Source organism: Microcaecilia unicolor, chromosome 11 (genome assembly GCF_901765095.1).
Source record: "Microcaecilia unicolor chromosome 11, aMicUni1.1, whole genome shotgun sequence".
NCBI classification, from domain to species: domain Eukaryota; kingdom Metazoa; phylum Chordata; class Amphibia; order Gymnophiona; family Siphonopidae; genus Microcaecilia; species Microcaecilia unicolor.
In genome coordinates, this window is record NC_044041.1 from 70,515,111 (window position 1) to 70,532,428 (window position 17,318).

Here is a 17,318-nt window from a genome sequence, read left to right on the forward strand (position 1 = left end):
CTGAGACTTCTGGGCATCTATGCATTGGATTGACTGAGTGAGTGATTAATAACAGTTTACCAAGAAAGGACACGTAGGTTATGGATGAGTGTCTGACTCCTGCCCCACCAGGACTCAGTGTAGTATCTTTGTTGCTTTCACTAGCTCCTGCTTCCTACCTCTAATCCTGAGGGCTGGACCCCAGGCACGGGTTGCAATGTAGGGCTATCCTCTTCCCTTCCTTCAAGAATCCATTAACTAAACTCCCTTTTACTGAGAACTTTGCACAAACACAACATTAAGAATAATTTCTGTCTGAAAGAGGATAGTGTTACTAAGCCCTATCAAAACCTCTTCTGTTTCAGAAAAACACAGAATCTGTTGGCAGAGGAACTTCTTCTTACTAAAGCCGGAAATACTCACAGTCCTTCAAGCTCAGCTTTGAGCCTTTTCATCTTATTGTGTTGGATACTTCCTGATCTCTGGCAGGGGCAGGCAGATTCTATTGTTAAGAAAACCTTCAATGGCCTGGATTCATTTCCTATTTTCTGACGAGTTGAAAAATATGAAAAATACCACTTTCCATTCTCCACCTTCCTTTTCATTGTCGGTATATAAGGGCAGGCTGTTCTTCCAGAAGGCAGGGCTGCATAGGAGAGAGGTTCTCTGGAGTGATGGGTTGTTACATTACCTTTGCAGGAGTTCTGGTCTGGTTGGGAGTTTCAGTATGTGGTAAGTTATCGGTTCAACTGAGTTAACAATAACTCTTGTCTATGACAGTGATAGGCTAGATAGATAGTCAAGAGTTCCCAGGAGCTGTGGAGGGAAGCAAGGAACTGGTCGCTTTTTCATTCTTGTATGGTGCTGCAAGCTCATCACAACAAAAAAAGCATTGAGTCTTCATATCGTTTTTATAGATCCCTATGGACTGTATTTTTTAAGTTGATCTTTGTTTATGACATTTTTAATAAATATCCCTTGGTTGGTACTTCTTCGGTCGTTCCCCTTTTCGTTTTGTTTTGCCTCATTTAGTGCTGCAACCTCATGCCATGCTGAGTGTCAAAATAATTCATCATAGGAGTGAAAATATATCAAGCTTCTAAAAGTCACATAACAAGAATTTATGTCTGAAAGAGGATAGTCTAAGAGGAGCCATCAAAGAACACAAGGACAGGCTGTGTGCAGCACTTCCTTCTAATGGGTTGGAGCTTAGACCTCTAGCAGTCATCCTGGTGAAAACTGGAGTCTTTGTGTGTTGTGACATCTGAAGCACCAGCAAACCATACGCTAGTCCTTGAACTTTGGAGAGCACACGGGCCCGTCACAGCTGAAGAACATGCCATGTGTTCTGCAAAGGTCAGACAATACAACAGTTTGAAAGAGTCTCACACTCTTCCTCTGTGGAAAAAATGCATAGCGTGGGATAGAAATGATCGTGTTCCTCAGAGAACCTCTGCAGCCATTTGAATTTATTTGGAAGGGGGTTAGAAGCCTGTGCTTGTTAGGAACCACTGTAAATATTAGTATCTGGGTCATAAAATTATGCTGAAATAAATGCTGCAAGTTCTAGAAAGACCAGTATCACCCACCTGGTATTTATCAAGATTTGAGGGAGTGGGAATTGGCAGAAGGGCTTTGCTTCCTTTCTTTTTCAGTGCAGGTTAGATTAACATTTTGTACTTTTCACTGTCCTGGGACTTGCACTGCAGGCGGTTACTTTCTCAGGGCTACCATCAAACTACTCCAAGTCCTGCATTCTTCACTTTTGAGTGAAGTAACAACTAGGAAGTCCCTGTGGACCTCTTCCACTGCCATTCTCTGAGCACAGCACCTGTATAATGGCCACTTTAGCTGAGTATGGTAAATGTGACCTCGGGAGGGCATGGTAGGCTGATTCAGGGTTCCTGTATTCTTGCCTGGGAATAGGTAAATGTGAAGGCAGTGGCAAAGTGTAACTACCTCAATAAACTGATTAGTCTATACGGTGCCACTTGCCTCTATCAATTGTAAAGGGCAAAGTGACCGAGAGTAGTCCTTTCCGATCTCTCTGGCAGTTGAGCAGATGTGATCAGGGTAAATGATGTTGAAGGACTCACGACTTGTGCATTTTGCCAGCTGCTCAGCCTGTGGGCCGAATTCTGGGTGGTTCTGAAGCGAAGCCCCACCTGAGGCCCTACATGGCCTCGCTACACGTGGATGGAAAACACTTATGTGGAGGGTTCCTGATTGCAGAGGAATGGGTTCTGAGCGCCGCACACTGTGCCCCTGAGAAGTAAGTCTCTTTTACCTTCCTATGTTTGGCTGCTTTTCAGATTTGACTTGGCTTTAGGGGTTGTAGGTTAGGATTAGCATGGTTAAGCCAGAAAAGGAGTATCCTTGTGGTTAGAGCAGTGGACTGGGAACCAGAAGCGTAGCCAGGTTGTGATGCCAGGGAGAGCAGAGAGCGGATTACATAGGCATGACGGCCTGCCTAAAAAGAGGTGCTGGCGCAAGTCCATTTGGGGGAGCAATCGCTCCCCTGGCGCCCCACCTAGCTATGCCTCTGCTGAGAACCAGAGACCATAGGACTTATCCAGTCTGCCCCATCCACACCAATTACTAATCTCTGCAATCCTTTCTTCTCCCTTAAAGATCCTCTGTGCTTGTCCCTTGATTTTTTTTGAAATTCAAATACAGTCTTCATTTCCATCACCTCTATTGAGAGGCTGTTCCACACATCCACCACCCTTTATATACAGAAATAGTTCCTTAGATTACTCCTGAGTCTGTCCCTTTTCACTTTCATCCTACAACCCCCCCACCCCTCCTTTCAGAGCTTCTTGTTTGTAGCTTGCCTTGAGCTTGGATTTTGGAAGATAAGTAATACATTTTAGAAAGGATAAGCACAGTAAAAAGTATTATTCCCTCTCCCCTCCCACTTATTTCAAAGAGTTAGCAATCTGATTCTGAGATGGTAAAAGTTCTTAAAGCATTTCTTTCATTTTCTTTTAAGTAGGAATCTTATGCAGATCTGCTTTCACAAATCTACCACTAACCTTCCTTAGATCAGAGTTTCCCAAGTTCAGTCCTGCAATACCCCTTTCCAGTCAGGTTTTCAGGATCCACAATGAATATGCATGAACTTGGTTTGCATACACTGCCTCTGTTATATGCAAATCTTTTTAATGCATATTCATTGTGGATATCCTGAAAACCTGACTGGCAAGGGGTACTTCAGGACCGGACTTGGAAAACATTGCCTTAGCAAATATTATCCCAGCTTAAACTGCTAATGCCTCATTCCAGAGCACAAGCAGAGACTGGGCTGGATGCTCTCTTCTGTCTATGATGTTATAGTTGTGTTTCCAGGTCAGCAGGAAGAAAAAGACTTAGAGGCATATTTTCAAAGCAGTTAGACAGGGGCAGCCCAACCATTAGGGCACCTAAGGTGGGGGCCTCGGGCAGCACTCTTTAGGAGCGGCATCTCGGAGGGCAGCTTCACGGTGTTTTACTTGGTCACGGTGGCTTTCCAAACCCGGCAGCAGCAGTAATTTCCCATAACGCTGCCCTGCCACTGCTGGCACCCGCCTCTTCCCTTTATTACAGCCACCTGAAGTAACTTCCTGTTTCACTCAGGCAGCCTCAGTAAAGGGAAGAGGCGGGTGCCGGCAGCGGCAGGGCAGCGTATGGGAATCGCTGCCACTGCCGGGTTTGGAAAATCACTGTGACCAGGTAAAATGCCTGGGGGGGGGGGGGGGGCGGCATGCAAGCTCCGCCTCAGGTGGCATCTTGTCTTGGGCCGGCCCTACACTTAGAGGTCCTTTTACTAAGGTGTGCTAACAGATATAGTGCACGCTAAATGATAAGATGCCCAGAGGAATATAATGGGCATTTAACATTTAGTGCATGGTAATCATTAGCACACATTAAATCCATTAGTGTACCTTATTTATTTAGATTTTGCTCACACCTTTTTCAGTAGTAGCTCAAGGTGAGTTACATTCACGTACACTGGATATTTCTCTGTCCAAGGAGGGCTCACAATCTAAGTTTGTACCTGAGGCATTGGAGGGTTAAGTGACTTGCCCAAGATCACAAGGCGCAGCAGTGGGATTTGAACCGGCCACCTCTGGATTGCAAGACTGGTGCTCTACTCCTCCACTCCTTAGTAAGCTATGGAACTTTGTAAGTTTAATTGCTTTGAAAATGAGCCCTTAATGCCACTTTTAAAGCAAAAACAAGATATGAGATCACTCCTCCACTCCCATTAAAGCTTAAGGTTCAAATCCTAATAAATAAATAAAACTGAAGATCTAGCACTCTTTTTTTCCTTGGATCTCTGCATGCTGGTAGATGTGCAGTAACCCATCCTTACAGAACTATAGTGATAATCACTTCTATGGTCCTTACTTAGGCATTTGCTGAACTTTCCTCTTTAATCAGAGCTTCCCAAAAGTGTCCTGGTTACCTCACCACACTCAGGTTTTCAGGACCTGATATATATGAGACCAGTTTGCACAGACTAGAAATCAGGTCTATGCAAATATGTCTAATGCATATTAATTGTGGATACGTTTAAAATCCAGTTGGCCACAAGGTCATCAAGACGGGTTTGAGGGTAGTGTCATAAAGTTTTGTTTTTTTACTTCTAGGAACAATGCAACATTTCAGGTTCTCCTGGGAGCCCATTCCCTTTCAGAGCAGGAACCATCTAAGCAGTTCTACCAAGTGTTGAAATACTTTATTCATCCAGAGTACAATGATACAGAAACCCACAATGATCTCCTTCTTCTAAAGGTAACTACAATATTCTGTGCCTGTTCCTAGTACATAATTAGGTTACAGCTTCCAACTGGATCCAGTCCTGTGTTTACCCTGTTGCATGCAGGAGTTTGTAGCTCTGGGTTCTCCCATTGCATTTCCTAAGGAAAGCAAGACTACAAGTCCCAGCATGCACTGGGGCAAACCCAGGTCTGGATCAACCCTGTCTGCAAATCTGGATCCAGTTTGTGGCCTCAACTTAGTAGGGATATAAGCACCATGGGGCAGGAACTGTCTCTTTGTTTACCTGTCCAGTACTGTGTATGTGATAAGCGTAGGACTAGAATGGGATTGTAAGATATTCCTGAAAGAGCAGAGGTTTTTCCACAAAGTGTGTTTTAACAGAGCTGTCAAGTTACCCAATTCCAGGAGGGAGATTTTGGGTCAGTCCTGGATTTTTGACAGCCCACCCTGGTTCACTGTGGGACCCACAGCCCTGGGCCCATCTCCCAGCCCTCCTCCCGTGGTCGCCACCGCCTCCCAGCTGCCACTTCCCCCCCACCACCACTGTGAAGGTACCTTGGCTGGCGGGCATCCCCAACCCCACTAGCTAAAACATTTGTCCCGCACTGGCCTCACATTGCTTGGTGCCCTGCTGTGCACGCTCGTTTTAATGAAACTGAGCATGCACAGCAACTGAAAACAAAACAGGGCGCCAAGCAATGTGAGACCAGTACGGGACAAACGCTTTAGCTGGCGGAGGTTGGGGGCCCCCACCAGCCAAACCGGAGGCCCCAGAGCCAATTTGGGGGGCCCAGGCCCCCATGGCCCCCCATAGCTACGCCACTGGGTGGGCCAAAATGTGCCCCTCCACCTTGGGCTCTGGGCCCCTTCCAGTTGAGGTCTAGCTATGCCCCTCCACACGGCCTTAAGTTCTCTTTCTCAACCATCCTGCATGCTGTCTTTTAATTGCCCATGCATGCTCTGAACCTGACTGAGGTCAGACATGGCTCCATTTCCCTACCCTTCCTGGAGCCCTTCCCTCAGAGATCCTACAGAAATATGAACCGGCTCCTGCCATCACATTTTACCTTCAAAGCTGCCAAGTTATCCAGTTCCAGGAAGGAGACTTTTTGGCCAATCTTAATTTTTACCTAACATCCCAAACCAGTGTGGTATTTGCAGGGCTTTTTTTGAGGGGGTACTTGGGGTTACTGGGTACCGGCACCTTTTTCATTGTGTGCTAAAATTGACCCATGATCCCCAAGTTTTAATGAAAGAGCTCAGGCCCTACACACCAATTCTGCCTTGTCATATATTCTGTGACTGGTTGCAGGGGGCCTGGCTATTGTGTGCTGGGTCCCTAAGCGATCACCCAATCCCTGAAGGGTGACCTGGCATTTGAGTACTGGTACCTTTTATGCTAGAAAAACCACACTGAGTAATTGTAATCTCTACCCATTGAAATCCATGATGCAGTCCCGTAATAAAACAGGATGGGGCTGTCAAAAATCCAGGACTGGCTCAAAATCTCTCTCCTGGAAATGGATATCTTGGCAAACAGTACACACAAATGTATCTGTCAGAGGATGACACACGGAGCTTTGGCACTGACTGGCTGAGAATGTTAGGTAAAGGATGAATGGTACATGTGAGATCAAATCTCTCCTTGTTGATTGCTTAACCATAGTCCTGGAATTTATAGACATATTAGCACAGTAGGTCCATATAGAATCCCTGGGGTCTCAGCTCAATGATCTGTTTCCATACCTCCCAGCTGAAAGAGAATGCAGCCCTCAGTCAAGAGGTACAAATCCTTCCCTTCCAAACAATGGATAGAGATCTTCCAGCTGGGATGTTGTGTAGTGTCGCAGGATGGGGACAAACCAGCTTGACAGGCAAACATCCAGATAAACTGCAGGAGGTGACAGTGGTGGTGATCAGCCGGGAGACCTGCAATCAACGTGATCACTATGACAATGAGATAACAGAGAACATGATCTGTGCAGGAGCCCGGAGGAAGGACTCGTGTGAGGTATTTATTTATTTATTTATTACAATTGTACCCCACGCTTTCCCACACATAGCAGGTTCAATGCGGCTTACATAGTAAATAGAATTACAAAGTTCTTGTAAGGAGAAATATTACAGACTATAGTAAGCATAGTAAAGGCCTTAAGAATATATGAACTGAATACGGAAAGGTGCAACAAAGAAAGTGTAAGTAAAAGAAAAGGGAATGGGGGGGGGGGGTATGGTGTAGGGAAGATGGTGAAGAAGGACTAGGTATTGGCTAGTGACACTCTAGAGCTGGTTGCATGTTACAGCTAGATGCGAATAATCATTTCATAACCTAGCTACGGATACAAATGAAACCTTAGTGCTGATTTGGGGAAAGATTTGTACTAGCAGTGTTAAATAAGCTGTTGCACAGTTAGAATTTCTCTTATGCTGTGGTCATCACAGACCTGAAGTAAAGCTACTACTACTACTCATTTCTATAGTGCTACTAGACATACACAGTGCTGTACATGCTATATGCAAGAACTTTATCCCTAGAGGGCTCACAAGTTTTTGTAGCTGGGACAATGGAGGGTTAAGTGACTTACCCAAGGTCACAATGAGCTGCAGTAGGAATTGAACCCAGGTTGCCAGGATTAAAGCCCACTGCACTAACCATTAGGCTACTCCTAATGAGGGCACCTTTGCACTGTTCTGCTTATTTACATCTCTTTTAGAAAAAGCAGATATCTCCTGCTGAAAAGGGTACTCTGGTTTCCAGCGGGACAGTTGTGTTTGCACCTTCTTCCATCTCCTTTGCCTCTGCTGTTCGATTTCGTGCTGGCTGTCTCTGCCCAGCATTTTCCTGCAGTCCTTCTCATTACTCAGGCTCTCTGTTGCACATGAAAAGATTAACTTTCACCACAAGCCAAATTCAACTGTGGGCAGGAAAGGCATGGGCCACAGTTTGAGGACTCGCACGCTAGGAGCAAGGTTCACATGTCAAGAACGTGCTTTAGCTAAAAACACATGTGACAGAAAGCTGCAGTAATCCTGAGTGCTGCTGCCTCAAGCACAAGAGCCGCCTCCTAGGTGGGGGAGAGGGTTGCCTGGGCCAAAACATACTAATTAACTACTTTGTCTGTGATAGAAGGCAAGTGATTCTACAAGAACATCAGTTCTGTAACGTGTTAACTGTGTAGTTCAAGCACAGAGCAGTGAGATGTGCCTAGGGACCATTTGGATAAACTCCCCCTGCACTCATGCCCCGGTGCTCAAATCTCTGGTAGTGCTAAATAACTTATATGGTAGTTAAGCCCCGCCCAGTGCATCCCAGGATGCACTGAGCAAGGTGTCGCCATTTTGAGGAGGCACCCAGCAGGAGGAGGGAGTCCTAGTCCCTCCTTCTTCTTCAAAGGTAGGAGCGGGGTTGGAGTGGCCACCAGTAGACCACCAGGGCTAGCTCTCGGGCAGGGGGGGTCAGTGGCCTGTCTGGGGTCCCACTGGACCACCAGGATGTTATTTATTTTTCAGGGGGGTTCTTGGGGTTCACTGGGCCACCAGGCCCTTGTGTCTTTAGAGGGAGTGGGGGGTCTGGGTCCCACTGGACTACAAGGATTTAGTGTCTGAGGGGTGGGGGACTTGGGGTCCACTGGACCACCAGGCCCTCATGTCTTCAGGGGGGTGGGGGGTCTGGGGTCCACAGGACCACCAGGGCTTAGGTTTTTGACAGGGTCATTTCCTATTTCTCCCCTGTCCAGCTCCGAGCTGGCATAGGATTTGCTGCGGGAGGAGCACCCTTGTTTGGCATGCTATCCGCTGAGCATTGGGGGTGTTACAAGAAATATTCACAGTTCTTAATATCCATTAAAATGTTACAAAAAATGTTACAGTTCTAATATGATATTTAAGAACAGGGGGAATTACTCAGCATGTGATAATATTTTTAGTTTTTAAGAACATGCGCTGTATTTATATATATTTTGATTCATTCTTCACCAATTACCTATAAGATAATAAGACTTACAATTGCAAGAATACAAAGGAATTAAATGTTATCTCTGTTGGAATTGCACTAGCCTGTACTGCAAGATTTAAAAGCATGTACTCAGAACACAACAAGACCATATATTTAGCTGCAGAAAAGGGTTTATTTACAGTACAGGTAATGTAATAGGTACAAATAAGAGGTAGCTTTAGAATCTTTACAGGAGAAATTGTGCTTTAACACAAGACAACAGGTTCAAATCAAAAGTTAACTTACTAAAGTCCTTGTTGTTGTCCTGCTGATTGATGAGCAGCATGAGGTAAGAGGAGCCCAGGAATTCTGCAGTCAGTGATGGAAGAGAAGAGAAGAGCAGGGCAGAGAGTGGAGAGTCTCTCTTTAGAGGAGCATGCTCTTGCCTTTATACTGTCTTTTTGGAGCACTGAGTTGCAAAGGGTCATGGTCCTCGGTGCACTGATCCCTGGGTATTTGCAAAGCATTATTGTCTTAGGGTCCACTGAGTTGTGGGTAATTTGCAAAGCATTATGGTCCCGGGTGCCCTTGGGTAATGTAGTTGCAGAGGAGCATGATTACATCATATGCTAAAAAGCCTTCTCTCTACACATGGGCTGGCGTCCAGTTGTCTGGGGGTTGATGGTTTATTGTAGCAAACCCTAGGTCTGAATTTCTACTGGCAAATGGTCTTGTTTATGCTTGATGGCTTCAGCCTTTGTCTTTAATAGGTGGAGTGTCACAAACCCAGTCTCTCTGTCTGCTGTTGTCTTTGAACTTTGTTGTGTTGATCTTTTACACTCGGGCAGGCTTTTCACCAGTCCTTTCAGGTGGGAGGGGGGAGAGGAAGTTTATCTCTTTGAAGCAATACCTTTTGTCTTTGTCAGAGTTTGAAAGAGAATAGTCTTTTGTTAAGGGTAGTAGATGTGTTAATGGCTTTAGGTAACCACCCAGCCAAGCTTTTGTTATCAGTAGTTACCAAAGGGGGGGAAAGAGGGGGATGAAAGCCAGACCAGTTTACCTGATTCTGTCCCAATAAGTCTTTAAAGCTGTATTTTTATATTGGTATTTGATCCAGCAAAATTAATAACTCTGCTACACATTTAATTCTGACAATTAACTCATATCATGCTACCTATTTCCCTCTCTTGATTCTTAGAGACAATATTAAAACAATATTGGAACGGAGAATCACAAATAATGGACCGTGCAGGTCTTTTTCTGCCATCATCTACTATGTTATTATGGACCTTGGAACGTGTCACCTAATAGGAATTGTAACTATTATAAGCAAATGATTCATCATTATTACTTTTGCTTGCTCCTACTCATGCCTTAAGTTTAGGTGGCTAGGTTAAGCTTTCTGTGGTCACCTGGCATCTGTTCCATTCGGCTTCTATTCAGTCAGGCGGCAAGAGTCTGGCGTTGCCCTTTAAAATAGGCTTGCAATTACACTTACATGTACCTTTAATTACATCAGTGTCATCTTGCTCCACCCCCAGAGACCAGCTACTTTTCGCCACCCACTCAGGGACATAGGCTGCTCCCAAGTTTATGCCACAGGATATCTTACTCAGCATGCTAGCCAAATCATTAGCATGAGAGTGAGCATCTGACCAATCGATACCACCACAATGGGATGGAACAATCTATTCAGTACATTATTCCCATTATTTGACCTTCCAAGGAAAATATCCCACTATGAATGTTTCCCTATGTTCTCTATTTCAGAAGCTAACTGGTGTATTAATAGCAATAATAAAAGGACAGATAGTTCTAATACATAAACAAGAATGGGAATATGGAACTACTATACTACTGTTATCATCAGAAATATGAAAGGCATAGGTATGCAATTATCATAATAATTTCCTAGGTTACTATCACACACAAAATAATTATTCCTATACCACAATATCTACTTAATCATTGACCAAATAAGCAAAAACAGAGTCATGGTATGGTGCCATGAAGTATTTTTCAGAGAGAAACCATGTATGGGTAGTGAGTGTAGTAAAAGGTTACAATATTTATCTGCTTTAGCAGTGTTCAATGTAGTAAATTAATAGACAATACTCATGTGTTTAGTGTTATAAAAAATTTTAATAGAGATATGTTAATTGTGCTTTGCACACAACCAATATTTCATTCCAGAGAGAGACATTGTGTATGCACTGGTTGTGATACAGAGTAAACTAAAAAGGTCAGATACATTCCCTATACTGATTGTATCTGGTAGGTCATATAAAGAGAGAAACTTTTCTTTTATTCATAATTTTAAATACACACATATAAGTACATGACAGTAAATAGTAATTTGTAGAACTTAATATATATATACCATAGCTTGAATAATAGTGAGCATGTTTTTTTCCCTATAGCTTGCCTGCCAGTGAGAATGTGTTTTTTCTTTTCTTTTGGAAAAGGACATGGTTCAATTTGAACTAATGGAAGGGCTGTTAGTGGGGAGGGTCTAGGAATGTCTGTTTATAGTTTCTTGGGTATCCCATGAGAAAAACAAACATATAAACACGGAGACCACATGACAGACAAACACAGAGCTCTAGTAGGCCTTATGTATCCGACCGTTCATTCTGGATTCAGGATTGGGCTTAACCTGCAAATAAAACACAAAAGCAGCATATGAGGCATCCAATTTGGATTACCAAAGCAGTTTCATTCATTGAGAAGTACTTCTTATGCGCAAAATAAGCAAAAATTATACATGGTATCACTATCTCATAAGTAGAAAAGGCACAGAACTGTTTATTTTAAAATGTATCTGAGATAGCCATGTATGTATCAATTTCTGACCCATAAAAATCCTAAATTTAAAGCTTGAACTCTGAAAAAAAAAAGAAAAAGACACTTTCACATTAATTTAAAAGGTCACATGGCTCCATGTTTCTGGTGGGACATTCCCTCCTTCACAGTTTCTTCCTGGGATCTTAGATTACGGCATGCAAGCTGGATATAGATAAGTTTTAGTTTCTTCTACAAAAATAAGCATGCCTTGTTAGTTCAAATTAAAGCACAATATTCAGTTTCAGCTCAAGTGGGAGTTACTTATTACAGAGAGACATTTTTAAATCTTACACAATATTCTTTAGGTACTTCAGTACAAAAACATTTTCCTATTTTCCTGTCCAACCTATACCAAAAATCAGCCACCTGGATCCCACTGCCATCTGCAGAGTGGATCCTGCTGTGGAGAAGTCCAGTCCAGGCTGGACGCGTCTCCTCATGTCTCATAGGAATCAAACATTGTAGGAAGGGCTGAGAGAATGTCAGTTTCTGGTCCAGTAGGGCATGCAGCTATAGGTTCATGCTTATCTGGTGGCAGATTTCTCTTTTTTATAAGAATTCTGGGTAGCTATCTGTAAGGCTCTTGCTGTAAGGACACTGGTGGGTTTGTTTTCCCAATATGAAATATTCTCACCATGAGATTTTAAAATGTCACATGCGTGCTTGCGGTTTTCAGTATCTACATACTGAGGAGCTGAATTTTTAATCAAAGGTTTACTTTTATGGGAGCTTCGGTCAGAATGCAGCCCAGGTGGTGCATCTGAGTGTTGGGGAGCTGAATATTTAATTGAGGGCTTACTTTCATGAGCATTTAAATTAGACTGCAGAACAGGTTGTGCATATATGTGCTGGGGTTTTGGATGCTGTGTGGGGGCCTGGGGGGCCTGCTCTTGGTATGAAGCTAAATCAGGATATAAAGTGGGTCCCGCTGCTGCCACTGGGTGTGAAGCATAAGGCTGATACCTTTGGACATTCCTTGCCTTCACATACAAATCTCTAGCAGAGGCAGGCTCACCTGGGGCCCACGAGCAGAGAGCTCTTGCAATAGTAGGATGCATGCCTTGACAAATTTCTCTTAGATTCTCAGTATCTATGTGCATATCTAGAAGATCTCTTGGGGGGGCGCCCTCTTGCATCCCCCCCTCAGCTGATCCTGTCATCACCAGCAATAGAATTGCTTTCCTAACATAATCTTCTGTACTCTCATTTCTATCCTGTTGAAGATGTACACTTTGAGCTTTGAACCTCCTCATGCCAAAAGAGACACTAGCAGCCGACGCCAGAGTTAGCAAGGAGAACCCTATTTGTTTTGCCAATTCAATAGCTCTCTCCATTTGTTCTGCAAATTCAGGTTTAATACAGAGACGGATCACTTTAATTAATTCATCTGTATCAAGCCTCTCTTCCTGCTCTAATTTCCCTAGCACCACACAAGCATGGGGGAAATTATTAGGGTCTACCTTGCCTAGCTGTTTAGCTATCATCTCTATATGTCTGTGAGAGGGGCTGAGAGCTAATAGTTCTAGTTGAACCTCCTGCTAGGGGTGTGGACTGTGATACTTTTACCATGGCTGAGACAGGCATGGCTGTGGCTGTATTTGGAGGGGCACATGGGGCACATGGGAGACCCGTAATGGCTGAAACCTGCATGCGAGCATCCTGCAGCTTTTGTCTTAATGCTTCTATCTCCCTGTGACAGTGTGCATGATCAGTATTCTCACCTATAGGGGGCGTCTGCAGTGTTAATTCTCTTATTAAGTGCTTCAAGCCTGGAACCTGAGTTGCCTGCATATCTAAAGCTGAAATTTGGGTCTTCATTTTATTTTCCTGGGCTGTCTGGTGCTCTATCTGCTGCTTAGAAGAATCTAATTGATAATTTAAGCAATTAGCCATTGTGATTAAAAAATTATTTTCTGTGCCTATCTGCATGCATTCTTTTTCATTCGCTAATAACCTCTCTTTTAATTCTGTCTGTTCTTTTAAAACTTTATTATACGTTGTCCATATCAGCCAAATGCAAGCAGCATTTCTCTTGCGCTCTGACTTAACTGAATACAAGGCACAATATTTTTCAAATTTGTTATCAATATCAGAGGGGCCACTAATGTCCTCTGCTATGCTAGGAGTCCATGGATTGGGGCCAGAGGATACTATGCATTGCTTAAGCAAAGTGGGGTTATCTACCCCTAACATAGTGTGTGTATCTGTGGCTAAATATTTGGTTATACAGTACATAAGTGCAATAAGTGCATAAGTACCTAGGTATTGCCACACTGGCAAAGACCAAACATCCATCCAGCACAGCATTCTAAATACCCTGAAAACCTTATCAATTTCTCAACTGGGAATTTAATTAATGAAACCTGATACTCTGTTCTCTATAAAGCAGAAAAATACAAAAATACAATTTCAGTAATTATAGGAAGAACACTGTCACCTTGCGCACAATAGCTCTGCCCACATTCTCCACCATAAAATAATGTTACAAGAAATATTCACAGTTCTTAATATCCATTAAAATGTTACAAAAATTTTTACAGTTCTAATATGATATTTAAGAACAGGGGGAATTACTCAGCATGTGATAATATTTTTAGTTTTTAAGAACATGCGCTGTATTTATATATATTTTGATTCATTCTCCACCAATTACCTATAAGATAATAAGATTTACAATTGCAAGAATACAAATGAATTAAATGTTATCTCTGTTGGAATTGCACTAGCCTGTACTGCAAGATTTAAAAGCATGTACTCAGAACACAAGACCATATATTTAGCTGCAGAAAAGGGTTTATTTACAGTACAGGTAATGTAATAGGTACAAATAAGAGGTAGCTTTAGAATCTTTACAGGAGAATTTGTGCTTTAACACAAGACAACAGGTTCAAATCAAAAGTTAACTTACTAAAGTCCTTGTTGTTGTCCAGCTGATTGATGAGCAGCATGAGGTAAGAGGAGCCCAGGAATTCTGCAGTCAGTGATGGAAGAGAAGAGAAGAGCAGGGCAGAGAGTGGAGAGTCTCTCTTTAGAGGAGCATGCTCTTGCCTTTATACTGTCTTTTTGGAGCACTGAGTTGCAAAGGGTCATGGTCCTCAGTGCACTGATCCCTGGGTATTTGCAAAGCATTATTGTCTTAGGGTCCACTGAGTTGTGGGTAATTTGCAAAGCATTATGGTCCCGGGTGCCCTTGGGTAATGTAGTTGCAGAGGAGCATGATTACATCATATGCTAAAAAGCCTTCTCTCTACACATGGGCTGGCGTCCAGTTGTCTGGGGGTTGATGGTTTATTGTAGCAAACCCTAGGTCTGGATTTCTACTGGCAAATGGTCTTGTTTATGCTTAATGGCTTCAGCCTTTGTCTTTAATAGGTGGAGTGTCACAAACCCAGTCTCTCTGTCTGCTGTTGTCTTTGAACTTTGTTGTGTTGATCTTTTACACTCAGGCAGGCTTTTCACCAGTCCTTTCAGGTGGGAGGGGGGAGAGGAAGTTTATTTCTTTGAAGCAATACCTTTTGTCTTTGTCAGAGTTTGAAAGAGAATAGTCTTTTGTTAAGGGTAGTAGATGTGTTAATGGCTTTAGGTAACCACCCAGCCAAGCTTTTGTTATCAGTAGTTACCAAAGGGGGGGAAGGGGGGGATGAAAGCCAGAACAGTTTATCTGATTCTGTCCCAATAAGTCTTTAAAGCTGTATTTTTATATTGGTATTTGATCCAGCAAAATCAATAACTTTGCTACACATTTAATTCTGACAATTAACTCATATCATGCTACAGGGGAAAATAGGTAATGACCCATTTAGCATGCATTTGCATGCTCATTATTTCATGTGCTCGCCAGCTCTGAGCATTAGGCAGTAACAAATGCGGGGGGTTAGTCTGGTGTTAATGGCCTCTAGTGCCCACATTTGCTTAGGAGACTGAGGCCTTGATGCTCAGAATATCCTCCCTCCCCCTGAGCTCTAAGCTATGCTCTTAGCTGCAGTTACATGAATCATTTTCTGTGGTTTGCCTTACAGGGAGATTCTGGTGGGCCATTGGTTTGTGATGGAATAGCAGAGGGAGTCGTTTCCACTGGCTATCGCAAGTGTGGCAATATAAAGAAACCCGGAATTTACACCCGGATTTCAGCCTATGTCCCCTGGATCAACAGTACCATGCAAGCAGCCAGCAAAGAAGAGGGGGAGAGTACAGGATCCAAAGAGACTGCAAGTCAATAACATAAGCAACCGTGACACCCTGTCCCAGCGCCTTGTAACTCAGAACCCACACTAATAAATGACAACACATTCACTTTGTAATTAGTGGAAGAACTCGGCCACAGCTTTATTACAACACACGAGCCAAATGTAAGCTCTAAAAAGCTACCATCACAACACCCAGTCCGCCACCGTAAGCAAGACTGACCAATGAGCTAGAGGCTGTACCAGGATGCTCCCGCCACGCAGCAGGGTGCGTCTAACCCAGGTGCAGCAAACCCATCTGCACCAAACTGTAACTTGATGACTTAGTGCTCCCCCAATCATTCAGGTTCAGGTATTCCCGCTGCGACATGCATAAATTAACATACATAATAAATAAAGCAAGGGGTGGGTGGGATGGTAGGCTGATTTCACCTGTGACCTGCGGGAAGAAAAGGACACACCCAGTAAAGCCCATGTCTATGGCCCCTCCTACACAGTAGGGAACCCTATCGGGGGCAAACCCTCTTCCGGCTGCTGAGGCTCCCTTCCAATCGCAGCTCACCTTCCCTCGCAGCCAGGGCATGGGTGCTCAGCACCATGTTATGGGCGGCTCTGAGCACTCTGGCCCTCTGCCTTGTTATATACAGACAAGCATTAGTCTCCCTCCCTCCTTCTAGACCCCCAGTATTAAAGATGCTACAATTACTATTTACAGTAGTCGCTCGACCAGGAATAACCATGGTCACCCAATCTACTCTCCATGCAATTAACGGCACTCGCACTGCCTGTATAAAACCACTTTTTAACTCAGACTCTTTAAATCCCAGATTAAGTAGAGTTCTTTTAAGAAAGGTGAATCTTGGGGGAAAAGAACAGTATATTTTATCAGGGCTTGAGTGTCTGAAACAGTTTTCCATTGTATATTAGACTGTAATCTTCCTACTCTTCCTTTCATAAACAGTGGAAAACATTTAACATAACAACAGAAGCATTGCTATACTGGGACAGACCAAAGGTCCATCAAGACCAGTATCCTGGGGCCTTTCCAGGTCACAGGTTTCTGGCAAGATCCCAAAAGAGTAAAACAGATTTTATGCTGCTTATCCTAGAAATAACAGATTTTATGATGCTTATCCTAGAAATAAGCAATGGATTTTCCCAAGTCTATCTTAATAATGGCTTATGGACTTTTCTTGTAGGAAATTATTCAAACCTTTTTAAAATTCTGCTAAGCTAACTTCTTTTACCACGTTCTCTGGCAATGAATTCCAGAGTTTAATTACACAATGAATAAAGAAATATTTTCTCTGATTTATTTTAAATTTACTACTTACTAGCTTCATTGTGTGCCCTCTAGTCCTTGTATTTTTGGCAAGAGTAAACAAACAAGCGATTCATGTCTACCTGTTCAACGCCACTCAGCATTTTATAGACCTCTATCATATCTCCCCTCAGCCATCTCTTTTCCAAGCTGTATTCCATAAATATTTAAGTCAGGACTAGAGTTGATCTGCAATTGGTTGTTATTATTATTATTGGGGTTTTCAGTTATTTTAATATTAATAACTTTGTTGTAATATCCCAGAGTATACGCTGGTTTCTGTTATGGAATC

At 43.2% G+C, this 17,318-nt stretch overlaps 1 protein-coding gene across 2 annotated transcripts; it reads left to right on the forward strand.

Moving 5' to 3' along the window:
- The first annotated feature begins 603 nt into the window (after positions 1–603).
- Positions 604–16,838, forward strand: LOC115479507 (complement factor D-like). 2 transcript variants are annotated; one of them, XM_030217449.1, is made up of 5 exons: positions 604–711; positions 2,095–2,251; positions 4,611–4,755; positions 6,497–6,754; positions 15,541–16,838. In XM_030217449.1, the coding sequence occupies exons 1-5, from the start codon at positions 654–656 to the stop codon at positions 15,739–15,741; spliced, it is 819 nt and encodes a 272-aa protein (XP_030073309.1). In that variant the 5' UTR covers positions 604–653; the 3' UTR covers positions 15,742–16,838. The 2 variants fall into 2 exon arrangements, with proteins under 2 accessions (XP_030073309.1, XP_030073310.1); XM_030217450.1 differs by having other exon boundaries at positions 634–711; positions 2,034–2,251.
- The last annotated feature ends 480 nt before the right edge of the window (positions 16,839–17,318 follow it).